The 14091-nt window shown below is 45.8% G+C and overlaps 1 protein-coding gene across 2 annotated transcripts in view; it reads left to right on the forward strand.

The window, feature by feature from the left end:
- KCNH8 (potassium voltage-gated channel subfamily H member 8) overlaps nt 1–14091 on the forward strand; it is a 356652-nt gene that overhangs the window by 327798 nt on the left and 14763 nt on the right. For both annotated transcript variants that reach the window (XM_008170570.3, XM_065583465.1), the window contains 2 exons: nt 574–932; nt 13318–13424. In XM_008170570.3, the coding sequence (XP_008168792.2) occupies nt 574–932; nt 13318–13424 (466 nt within the window). The remainder of the gene's footprint in view (nt 1–573; nt 933–13317; nt 13425–14091) is intronic.

Below are 14091 nucleotides of genomic sequence, written 5' to 3' on the forward strand. Positions count from 1 at the left end.
TGCATTAATAGGTTTCTGCGGGAGCTCACGGGTCTGGCTGTAAGGTAGTAAGATCAGAGTGTAAGGTCCCACTTAGTGTGACTAAGAGGAGGAACCAGGATGCATTCAGGTCCTAAGTGAACTGTATCACTCCTTATAACTAACTGTACTGGCCATATACTGGACTGTGGGTATATACGTTACTTACCTAAAACCCATTCTTAATTCATCAACAGTCTCACAGCATTAACTTCAGAAGAACTAACTCCTCAAAAGACCGAGAGAAACCTATTAAAGTATACGTACTCTGGGTGGCTTGTCAGAACTAAAGCCAGGCAACGTTTCTCAGTAACAAAATACATTTGCAGTGAGTTCACTGGTTATGTTACTAGAGGGCTTTTGTGTATATATATGTGAGGGACTGAAGAGAGAGAAGTAAATAACAGGTGGGTCCCAAAATAACATTTGTTCTAATGAAAAATAAAAGCTCTAATGGATTTGGTTTTATTCAAGTATGAACATCAGAGCAAATCAACTGTCCCTGCAGTGCTGGGCTTTGAAGTTTATATTAATATGAATTATCCACTATTTTAGACAGAGCCCAAGGGAAATGGCAGCATAAACAAGAGACTCCCATCAATTGTGGAAGACGAGGAAGATGAGGATGAAGGAGAAGAAGAGGAGAATGTCATTCTTTCTCCAATCCACACGAGGAGCACAACCTCATCCCAAGAGAAGAAGGCTGGAAGCAATAAAAGCTATCTAGGGATAAACTTGAAACAGTTGGCCTCAGGAACAGTGCCCTTTCACTCCCCTATCCGAGTTTGCAGTTCAAACCCTGCAAGAACCAGACATGAAACTGAACTCCACTACTACTCCAGAAAGAGAGAGAAAAACCTAAAACTGCACCTTTCAACACTGAACACCATTGGTCCCCCTGACCTCAGCCCACGGTAATAGCTATAAACATTTATCTTCTTCCCCATCACATAAGTCTGCTTTAAGTATCAAGTCACACATTTTTTTCTTAATGCTGCAAAATTCTTGTTTTTCTTTAATGTTAGCATCTAACCTTCCTGGAATCTTCTTATCCCAGGCATCCTACAGGGACAGGGAGAGTCCTTTATTAACAAGAACTCAATGTTATTTAGCCCCCAGCAGGGGGAATTTTAGGACTTCAGGGTCGCATTACAAGATAAAGATGATGTTACAACAGTGGAAGTTACAGTGCTCAGCATATATGAAAATCAGATGAAATATTTAGATGATGAACTACTGATTTCAGTGCCTGACTTGAGGCACTCAGATTTTAAATTTTGGCCTTAACCCCTCTATGCATCAATATACCCTCTGTGGAACAAGTATGAAAATACATGTCTTGCAGGGGCACTATGAGGCTTAATTTTGTAAAGTCCCTCAGAGGAAAGGCTATATCCAGAGTGATCGGTGTCAGCTCATACACAAAGTGACTGGAGTAAGTTAATAGTTTATGGTTTTTAAAAAGTGACAGATTGTATAATGGCAACCTGGCTTTACAGGTTGGATGGGAAGTAACTATGAAGTTTTTAAAATCAGCTTTTCTCTGAAATGTATGGTGTAAACAAAATACATGATGTGTGTGGTGGTATAAAAGTATGATTAGTACAAGTGTGAAATGACCTCATTAATGGCAACGCTGCTTATGTAGGTTATTCCAAAATCAGAAGCTGCTATTAGCAAAAACGATAGTCTTGGGGACAGATCCTTGGCTGATGTAAGTCACCATAGGGAGCTGTACCAGTTGAGGATATAGCCCTTCATATGTCTTGGTTTGGGGGTTTTAATTCACATCCTCCAGCAATTTTGAACTATTGTATATTTTTAAAAGTTTTCTCTGTTTACTAGTGATAGACAAGCAAGCGTAATAATCTCTTTCTCCTCTCAAGGTTATGGTAGTGGTAAAGTAAACATGAAAACCACCAACTCGGCATCACAAATATACAATAGGTCTAGCTGAGTCAAAATGTATTTAGGAAATTGTGCAATAAACTCACTATAGCCAAAATTCACATAGATACATGCAGCAAACCAACCCCTTGTGTTGTTAGTATATCTGTGGAAGCATGTGATAGGTCAGCTTCAGCATTAGCAAAAGTGATTCAGGGAAAAGTCTCATCTCTACTGTAGGTCACACGTTTGATTTGGCTCAAGTCAGTTATGACTGAAAGTCATTACCATTTGATGGCCTGTGGAAAATGAGTAGTAGTTCAGTAAATCTTTGGTTCATGGTGCCTACTAAAAATTGTCCATTACAGTCATACACATGCACATGGCCAGACACTGACCTCCAATTTTGTGGGCGCAAACTGCAGGTGCATTGTTACACACACTATTATTTCCATACGTACTTTTACATATGAACATTAGAGTCCTGTTTATAGTTAGGCTGGAAATGTGGCCCATAACATACATGATTTAAGACACATTATCCTGCCAGCCAAAATCCCTTTCTCAGTAACTTCCCAACCCAAATTACATTTGCAATATCAGAACATGTTCAACAAAATAAAAAGGAAAATCATAAGCCTGGAGCAAGTGTTTTTCCCAGTTAGCATTAAAATGCAAATAGGACCCTAACCAATGGCTAAATGTTGGCCTACTTTGGGCAGGAGTGTAAGAATGAGGGGGAGACGTGCAAGAAACTGCCTCAACTTGTGATCCATCTAGAAGGAGCAGCCACAATGTTGCTGAGGAAATGTGTGCTGGCCTCTCTCCTAGCATTCTGCATTGATACTATCCGCCTGAAGAAAGGCAGAATGAGGGCAGGGCCATGACCCCAACCTGCCAGGGTGGCTCCAGTGTGCATTCTTAAGGAATCCCTAAGGGAAATTCTGCCTGGGCCAACCAGAATTCCACCTGGGGACTGCAGCTGTATCTCCAGTGCAGGCCTCTGCAGCCCTGAGACTACAGTAGTGGCCACGTTATAGATTAGAGGAGAGGGGTACAGTTCCCCTTTAACCCAAACAGATGATCAAGCACGCCACCTGAGTAGTTAGGCAGTGCACATGTTTCAGATTTTGGGCCATAATCAAATCATTTTGTGGAGAATAAACACTTCCCTGTGAGATGGCTCCACTGTATAGATAATTGAGGTAGTGTTATGTATTTTTCCCTGTAAATCAATATCAGTATCTTTTGAACATAGGGCTATATCCTCAGCTAATGTAAACTGGTGTAGCTCTACTGACTTCAATGGATCTAGGTAGATTTACTCCACATGAGAATTTTACCCCAATTTCACTTACATTTGGAGCACTATCCATTCAGCCTTCATCAGAACAGCCTTACCTTATTTCTTAAAATATTTTGCTTTGCTGCCATCACAGCAACTATCAACCAAGCTGCTTTTTTTTTTTTTTTTTTTTTTTGAGGAAATGCTTCCAAGACCAGATCTACTCTAGTATTTACAGTACTCACAGCTGGCATGGCCAGTATATTCATATAAAAATGGCATTCATCCTTCTCTACATTTAATAGGAAAAGCACATTGGTAAAAGCCTATATGAGACAGAAATGGGTGCACCCATTGCACTACCAGACGCTGGGAGTCTTAATTTTCCTTAAAAGAAAATCAGTCTCTTTCTGGGTTCACTAAAGGACCCAAGAAGTCTGGAATATCATCAATACTAGAAGAGACAATAGTTGTACAGGATTTCTGGTTGTAGTCTGGGGAAATTCCTTCCACAACTTCATCAGAAGGAACAATTAAGGCCTGATCCCATGCCCGTTAATATTAGTGGGAGCCTTTCCACTGACTTAATGGCCTGTGAGTCAGGCCCTTGAAGTCTAAATGTAAGTCTATCCATACCTCACTTTTGACATTACTTTTCAGTTCACCTTTAATCCTGAAGTAACACTACAACCCCTCCATATATTAGTAAGGTCTCTTGTTAGTTTACAGATTTCTCCATAGAGACTTATTGATTGTATAGCTGTCTTGTGGATTTTATGAGAAATACAGTTCTAGTTATTTTAGAAAGTTGTATCTTTAAGTTTATATCTCTGAATGCTTTAAACTATGGATCTGCTGTAATTTTCAATGCATATCTAATAGCTTTTCACCATGCTTATTTTCCATATGGGCTTTAAATGCAATTAAGATAATGTTTTAATCCATTAATAACCTGTACAAAGTGGATATTTGATGTGAGTTAAATCTTATTCTTTGAAGACATGAAACCAAATCATAGCACTCGGCTTTTGTACTGAGTTTCCAAACAAATTAATCATCTGAATTTCCAGTTGCAGGAAACACCATAGTCCTGAGTAGGTCATCTTTTCATGAGTCCCATCTTCTTCTCTGTCACCTTTCGATAGTGATGATAACTTTTTGTATGCACCTAATACAGTAAAGTGTAATGACTTTCAATTGAAATCCTAATCCTGCAAACAGATGCACTAGTACAGAGGGTCTTGCACCCACTGAGGCCAGTAGCACTCTGCATGTGCACAGTGAATTAGGGAGATCAAGACTATAATACGTATGTTGCTGCAAGTATACGTCTCTCAACTCAAACCCACCACCAGTCCCACTGTGTTCTCTGTTCTATGTTGTCCAGATTTGCCCAGTCATGAGATTTTTGCATTTGAGGAGAAGAATAAGTACATCCTTATTGCATGTAAAGTGTAGTTCCCGTTGTACAGGTGTCTCCTTATCACAAAAACACCACCATCCCAATTAGCAGTGTAAGAAGAGAGGCCAAGAATTGGCTGAGCATAAAACTGAACTATCTTCTAGAAAGTCACCCCCCTGTGTCAGTGTGGAGGCGGTGTTAGGGAAGACTGTACCACTTCCCATGCTGTGCCTGTTCTGTGGACAAAGTGAGGATTTCCTTGTCCACTGTTGTCAGTCGAGCACCTTTTACAAGCACTTATCATAGAATCATAGAATCATAGAATATCAGAGTTGGAAGGGACCTCAAGAGGTCATCTAGTCCAACCCCCTGCTCAAAGCAGGACCAATTCCCAGCTAAATCATCCCAGCCAGGGCTTTGTCAAGCCGGGCCTTAAAAACCTCCAAGGAAGGAGACTCCACCACCTCCCTAGGTAACGCATTCCAGTGTTTCACCACCCTCCTAGTGAAATAGTTTTTCCTGATATCCAACCTGGACCTCCCCCACTGCAACTTGAGACCATTGCTCCTTGTTCTGTCATCTGCCACCACTGAGAACAGCCGAGCTCCATCCTCTTTGGAACCCCCCTTCAGGTAGTTGAAGGCTGCTATCAAATCCCCCCTCATTCTTCTCTTCTGGAGACTAAACAATCCCAGTTCTCTCAGCCTCTCCTCATAAGTCATATGCGCCAGACCCCTAATCATTTTTGTTGCCCTCCGCTGGACTCTTTCCAATTTTTCCACATCCTTCTTGTAGTGTGGGGCCCAAAACTGGACACAGTATTCCAGATGAGGCCTCACCAATGTCGAATAAAGGGGAACGATCACGTTCCTCGATCTGCTGGCAATGCCCCTACTTATACAGCCCAAAATGCCGTTAGCCTTCTTGGCAACAAGAGCACACTGTTGACTCATATCCAGCTTCTCGTCCACTGTGACCCCTAGGTCCTTTTCAGCAGAACTGCTACCTAGCCATTCGGTCCCTAGTCTGTAGCAGTGCATGGGATTCTTCCGTCCTAAGTGCAGGACTCTGCACTTGTCCTTGTTGAACCTCATCAGGTTTTTTTCTGCCCAATCCTCTAATTTGTCTAGGTCCCTCTGTATCCGATCCCTACCCTCTAGTGTATCTACCACGCCTCCTAGTTTAGTGTCATCTGCAAACTTGCTGAGAGTGCAGTCCACACCATCCTCCAGATCATTAATAAAGATATTAAACAAAACCGGCCCCAGGACCGACCCTTGGGGCACTCCACTTGAAACCGGCTGCCAACTAGACATGGAGCCATTGATCACTACCCGTTGAGCCCGACGATCTAGCCAGCTTTCTATCCACCTTACAGTCCATTCATCCAGCCCATACTTCTTTAACTTGGTGGCAAGAATACTGTGGGAGACAGTATCAAAAGCTTTGCTAAAGTCAAGAAATAACACATCCACTGCTTTCCCCTCATCCACAGAGCCAGTTATCTCATCATAGAAGGCAATTAGGTTAGTCAGGCACGACTTCCCCTTCGTGAATCCATGCTGACTGTTCCTGATCACTTTCCTTTCCTCTAAATGTTTCATAATTGATTCCTTGAGGACCTGCTCCATAATTTTTCCAGGGACTGAGGTGAGGCTGACTGGCCTGTAGTTCCCCGGATCCTCCTTCTTCCCTTTTTTAAAGATGGGCACTACATTAGCCTTTTTCCAGTCATCTGGGACCTCCCCCGATCGCCATGAGTTTTCAAAAATAATGGCTAATGGCTCTGCAATCTCACCCGCCAACTCCTTTAGCACCCTCGGATGCAGCGCATCCGGCCCCATGGACTTGTGCACGTCCAGTTTTTCTAAATAGTCCCGAACCACTTCTTTCTCCACAGAGGGCTGGTCACCTTCTCCCCATGCTGTACTGCCCAGTGCAGCAATCTGGGAGCTGACCTTGTGCGTGAAGACAGAGGCAAAAAAATCATTGAGTACATTAGCTTTTTCCACATCCTCGGTCACTAGGTTGCCTCCCTCATTCAGTAAGGGGCCCACACTTTCCTTGATTTTCTTCTTGTTGCTAACATACCTGAAGAAACCCTTCTTGTTACTCTTAACATCTCTTGCTAACTGCAACTCCAAGTGTGATTTGGCCTTCCTGATTTCACTCCTGCACGCCTGAGCAATATTTTTATACTCCTCCCTGGTCATTTGTCCAATCTTCCACTTCTTATAAGCCTCTTTTTTGCGTTTAAGATCAGCAAGGATTTCACTGTTTAGCCAGGCTGGTCGCCTGCCATATTTACTATTCTTTCTACACATCGGGATGGTTTGTTCCTGCAACCTCAATAAGGATTCTTTAAAATACAGCCACTTGATTTGCTTTAAAACATTAGGGGATAAAGGCTTATATTCATAATACAAAACATCAATACATCAAAATAAGAAATATTCAAACTTGTATATTAATGGGCCTATGCTTCTAATTATTCCATTCTTCATCTTCACGGGCCTGATTCAGATATCACTTATACTGGAGTGAATCAGAGGAGTAGCTTCATGGGACTCAAATGGTGCAAAACTGGCGCAAGTGAAAGAAAAACCTGCCTTTTTGTCTCAAATGCTTTTCTACAAAGTGAGCGTTTACATGTTAACGTGTGTTTCTGTATGCACAAACGGGTGCTTCTGTAGACACAGTGTCTGGAGGCCCAGCTGAAAAGGTCCGTTTCATAAATCAATCTTTTATTTGTCGGTTGGGTTGGTTGTTTGAAGGTTTTTGATATGATGTGCACTCTCCCCTTTCTCTCTGTTTGACAAACACATAAGTACAGCCTTGAGCTATGCTTGCATACCGCAATAAAACCCATCCGATTCAAAATAAGATCCTCATACAGTCATCTCATTCTGAATAGTATTTTTCATCTCAAGAGCTCCAGTGACTGTGATTCTTAGAGCAGCTTAAGTTTCACCTTAGCTTAGTGAAGCAATCTTAACCCTGCGGTTAGCCATATGTATGCAAATTCAAAAGGAAGAACAATCACACAGGAGGACTGAATATCTGAAGAGCTTGGGAAAGTTTTACTGAATTCTGTACGGCATTTGTTACTCTGATTAGATGTTTGCCCGTGTGTTGGGAAGATCTAAGGAACCATAACTGGAATTGCAACCTGACCATTGCAATGCATTGAAACAATCTGGATTTCCATTCCACTTCCTCATAAATAGAGTTTCACTAGAGCCAAGTTTGTTGTGGGTCAAATTACTGTTTGTACTTTCATGGTTGCAAAAGATGGGTTTGTAACATGGCTGGAGTTGGGGTGAGTCAGGGCAGGATCTATATTGATCTTTTAGTTAGTCTAGCTTCTACACCCCCACGGAGGGGGGCATGCTGGGGCTACTATCAGCCATGCCTGAGTAAGAATTAAGTACAGACTTCAGGATTTGGCTCTTAATACAGCTTATATAGGTAGATCTATATAGAGCATTCAATGTAGTCCTTCCTGGGACTTCAGTGGGCATTGATTTAGGCCCAATATCAGTCTGTCTTGCAAATGGGGTTTGCTGCTTGCAAGATGATAGACTGATATTGGCAGGGCTGGATAAATAGAACAATGGAATTGTCAAAGCTAGTGTTTCTACTGTGTATGTCCGCACAGAGTAGACAGAGCTTTTGACCTGGCATTGCTAACTTGGTGATGGGCGCCATGGTGCCCATGGACCCCCCGGGGCTTCACCCAACCTTCCCAGGCTGCCCGATCAGTGCCGGGAGCCTCACAGGGGCCAGTGGCCCCGGTATCCCGTTCTCCGGTGCTCGAAGCTTCGGGGTAAGACCCCGCAGATCCAGGAGGACCCGGGGAGCTAGCTGCTGGTTCACCAATGTACGTGGAGGTTCCCATAGCATCGTCCTCGTTGTAACCAGACATGGCTATCATGGGGCCCCCTCACCCAGTTCCTCAGGATGGCAAGGCACACCAGGAACTTTTGAAGAGGGTTGCTTCTAACCTGGGGCTTCAGGCAGAGGAACTGGAAGAGCCCTCGGATGCTCTGTTTGATGTCATCGTCTCCTGCCGGGGGGCTCTATACCTTCATGAAGGGGTCTCCAAAATCACTAATGCCCTATGTCAGACCCCCCCTCTTCCCTGGCCCTATCTCTAAAAGGCCCGAACTTAAGTACTTTGTGCCAACCAAAGGGCATGCGTACCTATACTCCCATCCAGCCCCCAATTCCCTTGTGGTCATTGCGGTTAACCACAAGGAGAGGCAGGGACAACCCGAGGCCACCCCCAAACATAAAGACTCAAGGAGGTGGGATCTTTTCAGATGTAAAGTTTATTCGTCTTCCAGCCTTCAGTTGAAAGTAGCCAACCACCAAGCCCTCCTTGGCCAATATGACTTCAATATGTGGCAAGCCATGGCCAAGTTTGAAGGTCACTCCTCGATGCTTCCAAGACGGAGTTCTGAGTGATCCTCAATGAGAGCACAACTGCATTCAGGGCGGCCCTCCAAGCGGCGTCAGACGCTGCTCATGCTGCTGCCCGCACCATGGCTTCCTCTATCTCTATGCAGCAAGTCTCTTGGCTGCACCTCTCTGGGTTATCCACCGAGGCCCAGCAGTCATTGCAGGCCCTGCCCTTAGACAGCAGGGCCTTACGCAAACAGCCTCAAGGATTCCTGCACCACCCTGAAAACCCTGGATCTCTACATCCCAGCCCTGGCATGTAAGCGGTTCAAACCACAGCAACCTCAGGGCCAGGGGAGCTATCCTCAGCAGGACCAGCCCCATAAATGAGTCCAGGATTACAAGCACTGCCCAAGCCACCCGCCTCCACCCTCTGCCCAGTCGGGCTCAACCCATAATAAGCAGGGGGCCAAACGATCATTTTGAGGGTGTGCCCGAGGGCAACCTACCAGACTATTCCCCGGATTCACCTTTCCCAGTGTTCTCCGACCGCCTTTCCCCTTTCCTCCCGACTTGGACCACTGTAACTTCGGACCGCTGGGTCCTCAGCACAGTGGAATGGAGTTATACCTTCCAGTTCCTTTCTATCCCCCCTTCTTTCTCACCTTCTCCATCCCTCTTCAAGGACCCCTCTTATGAGAGTCTCCTCATTCAGGAGGTAAAGGGGTTACTACAGCTGGGTGTGGTGGAAGAAGTTCCTCTCGAGTACAGGAACAAGAGGTTCTATTCCCAGTACTTTTTAATCCCAAAGGCGGTCTACGGCCCATCCTGGACCTGTGAGACCTCAACAAGTACCTATAGAAGCTAAAATTCTGCATCTCTGGCTTCTATTATCCCCTCCCTGGATCCAGGAGACTGGTATGCTGCCCTCGACTTGAAGGACGCATACTTCCACATAGCGATCTTTCAAGGACACAAATGCTTCCTCCAGTTTACGGTGGGTCCCCTCCACTACCAGTTTACGGTCCTCTCGTTCGGCCTGGTGACAGCACCGAGGGTATTTACCAAGTGCATGTCAGTGGTAGCAGCTTACCTCAGGTGCCAGGTATCCAGATCTACCCGTACCTCGACGACTGGCTCACCAAGGGCGGTTCCAGGTCTCAAGTGCGAAGGGATGTCGTGGTGCTTCAAGCCACATGCTACTCTCAGGGCCTACTGGTGAACAACAAAACGTCGACGTTAATGCCGGAGCAAAGGACAAAGTTCATCAGAGCGGTCCTCAACTCTGTCTGCACCAGGGCGTTCCTGCCGCTGGAAAAGTTCCACACATTGGCAAAGCTCATTGCAAAAGTCTCTGCATTCCCTCTGACTACAGCCAGGGTCTGTCTGCGCCTGCTGGGCCACATGGCAGCGTGCACTTATCATAGAAAATCAGGGTTGGAAGGGACCTCAGGAGGTCATCTAGTCCAACCCCCTGCTCAAAGCAGGACCAATCCCCAGACAGATTTTTGCCCCAGATCCCTAAGTGGACCCCCTCAAGGACTGAACTCACAACTCTGGGTTTAGCAGGCCAATGCTCAAACCACTGAGCTATCCCTCCCCCCCTTATGTGGGCCACCATGCCAGGCTCCAAATGCAGCCCCTGCAACAATGGCTGGCAACGGTCTATTCCCAATCCCGAGACCCCCTGGAGAAGATAGTTACCATTCCCCAGGCAATACTTATCTTGCTGAGATGGTGGACTGTGACCGCAGGACAGTCCTGGAAGGGGTTATGTTCGACAACCCTCCTCACTCCATCAAGTTGGTATCTGACGCCGTGGACCTCAGCTGGGGGGCACATCTCAGCAACCTCCAGACACAGGAGATGTTGTCCCCAGAGGAGGTGCGGTTACACATAAACGTCAAAGAGCTCTGAGCAGTCCGGCTGGCATGCGGAGTCTTCTTGCCCCACCTGTCGGGCAAGGTGGTATGAGTCCTGACAGACAACGCAGCCTCTACATCAACCGGCAAGGGGGAGCATGCTCGTCGGCTCTCTGTCAGGAGGTGATCCATCAGTGGGATTTCTTAATCAGCCACGAAATCCACATGGAAGCTCGTCACCTTCCCGACATCAGGAATATGCAGGCGGACCAGCTCAGCAGGGACTTCTCCTCTCACCACAAGTGGTTGCTCCATACAGAGGTAGCCTGCATGACCTTCCAAAGATATGGAATTCTCCAAGTGGACCTGTTCGCTACCAGACAGAACAGGAAATGCCACTGGTTTTGTTCTCGACTGGGTCTGAGCAAGGACTCCCTCTCCGATGCCTTCTTTCCTGTTGTGATCAGGGAGCCTGATTTTCGCGTTCCCTTCGATTCCACTCATCAGCAGGGCCCTGGCAAAGATCAAGAGAGACAAGGCACAGGTGATCATGATTGCCCCAGCATGGCCTTGCCAGCATTGGTTCGGCATGCTCATGAGCCTGTCAGCAGCCCCTCCCTGGCCCCTGCCCAACCGACCAGATCTGCTGTTGCAGGACCACAGTCGGCTCTTACACCCCAACCTGGGGTCCCTCCAACTCTCAGCATGGAGGCAGCGTGGCTGAACCCGGAGGTGCAGACCTGTTTGGTTTTCAACAGGTCCTCCTGGAAAGTAGGAAGCCCTCAACGAGACTGACTTACGTAGCCAAGTGGATGAGGTTTTCCTGCTGGGCGTCCGAACAGGGCATCTCTCCCTGGCGTTCCTCCATACAGACTGTCCTGGACTACCTGCTCTATTTGAGGAACCAGGGCCTGGCACACTCTTCCATTAGAGTGCATCTTGCGGCCATCTCCGCTTTACACCTGCCAATCCAAGGACAAATGGTGTTCTCCCATGATGTGACGGTCAGATTCTTGAGAGAGCTGGAGAGACTCTTCCCACAGGTGCGGGCTCCTGTCCCACAGTGGGATATTAACTTGGTCCTCTCTAGGCTCACTGGCCTGCCCTTTGAACCGCTGGGTTCCTACTCCCTTTCCCATCTGTCATGGAAGGTCACGTTCCTGGTGGCGGAGACGTTGGCGAGACAGGTCTTGAAAATTAAAGCTTGACCTCAGAACCGCCGTACACGGTCTTCTACAAAGATAAGATTCAGTTGCAGCCCCACCCAGCCTTCCTGCCAAAGTTGGTCACCACCTTCCATATGAACAAGGAGATCTTCCTCCTGGTGTTCTGTCCTAAACCACACGAGACCAGTGAAGAGAGGTGTCTTCACGCCCTGGACATCCAGAGGGCCTTGGCTTTTTACTTAGAACTTACCAAGCCTTTCAATATATCGACTCAACTCTTCATCACTACAGCAGATAGGATGAAGGGTCATCCGGTGTACTCGCAGAGGATTTCCAATTGGATTACCTCATGCATAAGGACCTGGCAGGGGTTCCGCCGCTGCCAATCATCAGAGCCCACTTGACGAGAGCACAGGCATCTTTGGCGACCTTCCTGGTGCATATCCCTATCCATGATATTTATAGAGCCACAAAGTGGTTCTCTGTCCACACGTTTACTGCTAATGCCATCACTTAGCAGGCCAGAGATGCCGCTGGGTTTGGCAGAGCTGTGTTGCAATCTACACGTCCGTGAACTCCTACCCATCTCCAGAGGTACTGCTTTGGAGTCACCTAATATGGAATGGACATGAGCAAGCACACGAAGAAGAAAAGACAGTTACCATTTCCATAACTGGTGTTCTTTGAGATGTGTTGCTCATGTCCATTCCATGACCTGCCCTCCTTCCCCACTGTCGGAGTTTCTGGCAAGAAGGAACTGAGGGTGGGGGGAGCCAACGGCGCCCCTTATACCATGCCATGCAGGTGCTACTCCAGGGGGTGCCAGAGCCGGTCCCCTATGGATACTGCCGAGGGAAAAACTTCTAGCACCACTGCATGTGGTGAGCACGCACACCTAATATGGAATGGACACGAGCAACACATCTCGAAGAACACGAGTTACGGAAAAGGTAACTGTCTTTTTCACTAATAGTCCTAACAGTTTATAATTATTACAAATGGCATAGGGAATGCAAGTAGACTAGACTAAAGGCCCTATCACAACCTGTAAAAGTAATGATAGTTTCAAAATAATCAGTTAAGATGAAGGGCCTGATTCTCCTCTCTTTACTCAAGGTTTAAACAAGTGGTAACTCAGTTGATCACACCTGTGCAATGGCCTTTATATTTCTCTAAGATTAGTGTCATACAGAATTCACCATTGCTTAAGACTGTGCCTTTCAAAGTAATATTGATAATTACATTATGAAGTGTGAGGTCTATACACTCTATACTCAAAGACAATGTTTTTAACAGGATTGTTGATGGGATTGAAGATGGAAACCATAATGAGGGAAGCCAGACTTTTGACTTTGGCTCTGATCAACTCAGGCAGGAATCCCGGGTATCTCCTACAATTGTGGGTAAGTGCCATATCTAGCCACTCATTGTAATAGACACTTTTTTGATGACTTGCCTTTTGTACATCTATATTTGCATGATTCTTAATAAAATAAGCCTCTATGAGTTATGTGAATGGGTTTAAGATGCAGCTAAACTTAGTGTCATTTGCATTGACCGCAAATCATGACAGAAAGGTACAACTGGATATCATCAGTGTGTCTGGGCCAGTTGTCCTGCTCCTCCCTGTTACAAGTCAAGATAAATGGCTTGTCAGCAGTTTGATTTCCACTACATCTTTACTAATATAGGGGCTGATTCTATGAGGTGCTGAGTGCCATCAACTCCATTAAATCCACTGAACACGACACATTTCAAGATTGGTTCCCATAGGGACATACCTGGAAAATAATTTAAGAAGAACTATACTGGAACTTGGCTGCTATTTTACTATTAACTCTTGGCTTTTTACAGAGTTAACTGTGTCAGAAATGAACAGAGTGAAAGCCATGAGTAGCATGATATGCTGGGCAGTCTTCTGAAAGGACTGATGAAATAAAGCAGCAGGCAGGAACACAAATATAAGAGCCCAGCCATTACTGGTGATGCAAAAGCAATGGGCTAGTGTTGAAATGGCATAACCAGTTGAACTCAGATTGTTTCCCATTTTCCCCTCCTAGATGAAGAAAC

This window comes from Chrysemys picta, chromosome 2, assembly GCF_011386835.1.
Source record: "Chrysemys picta bellii isolate R12L10 chromosome 2, ASM1138683v2, whole genome shotgun sequence".
NCBI lineage: Eukaryota > Metazoa > Chordata > Testudines > Emydidae > Chrysemys > Chrysemys picta.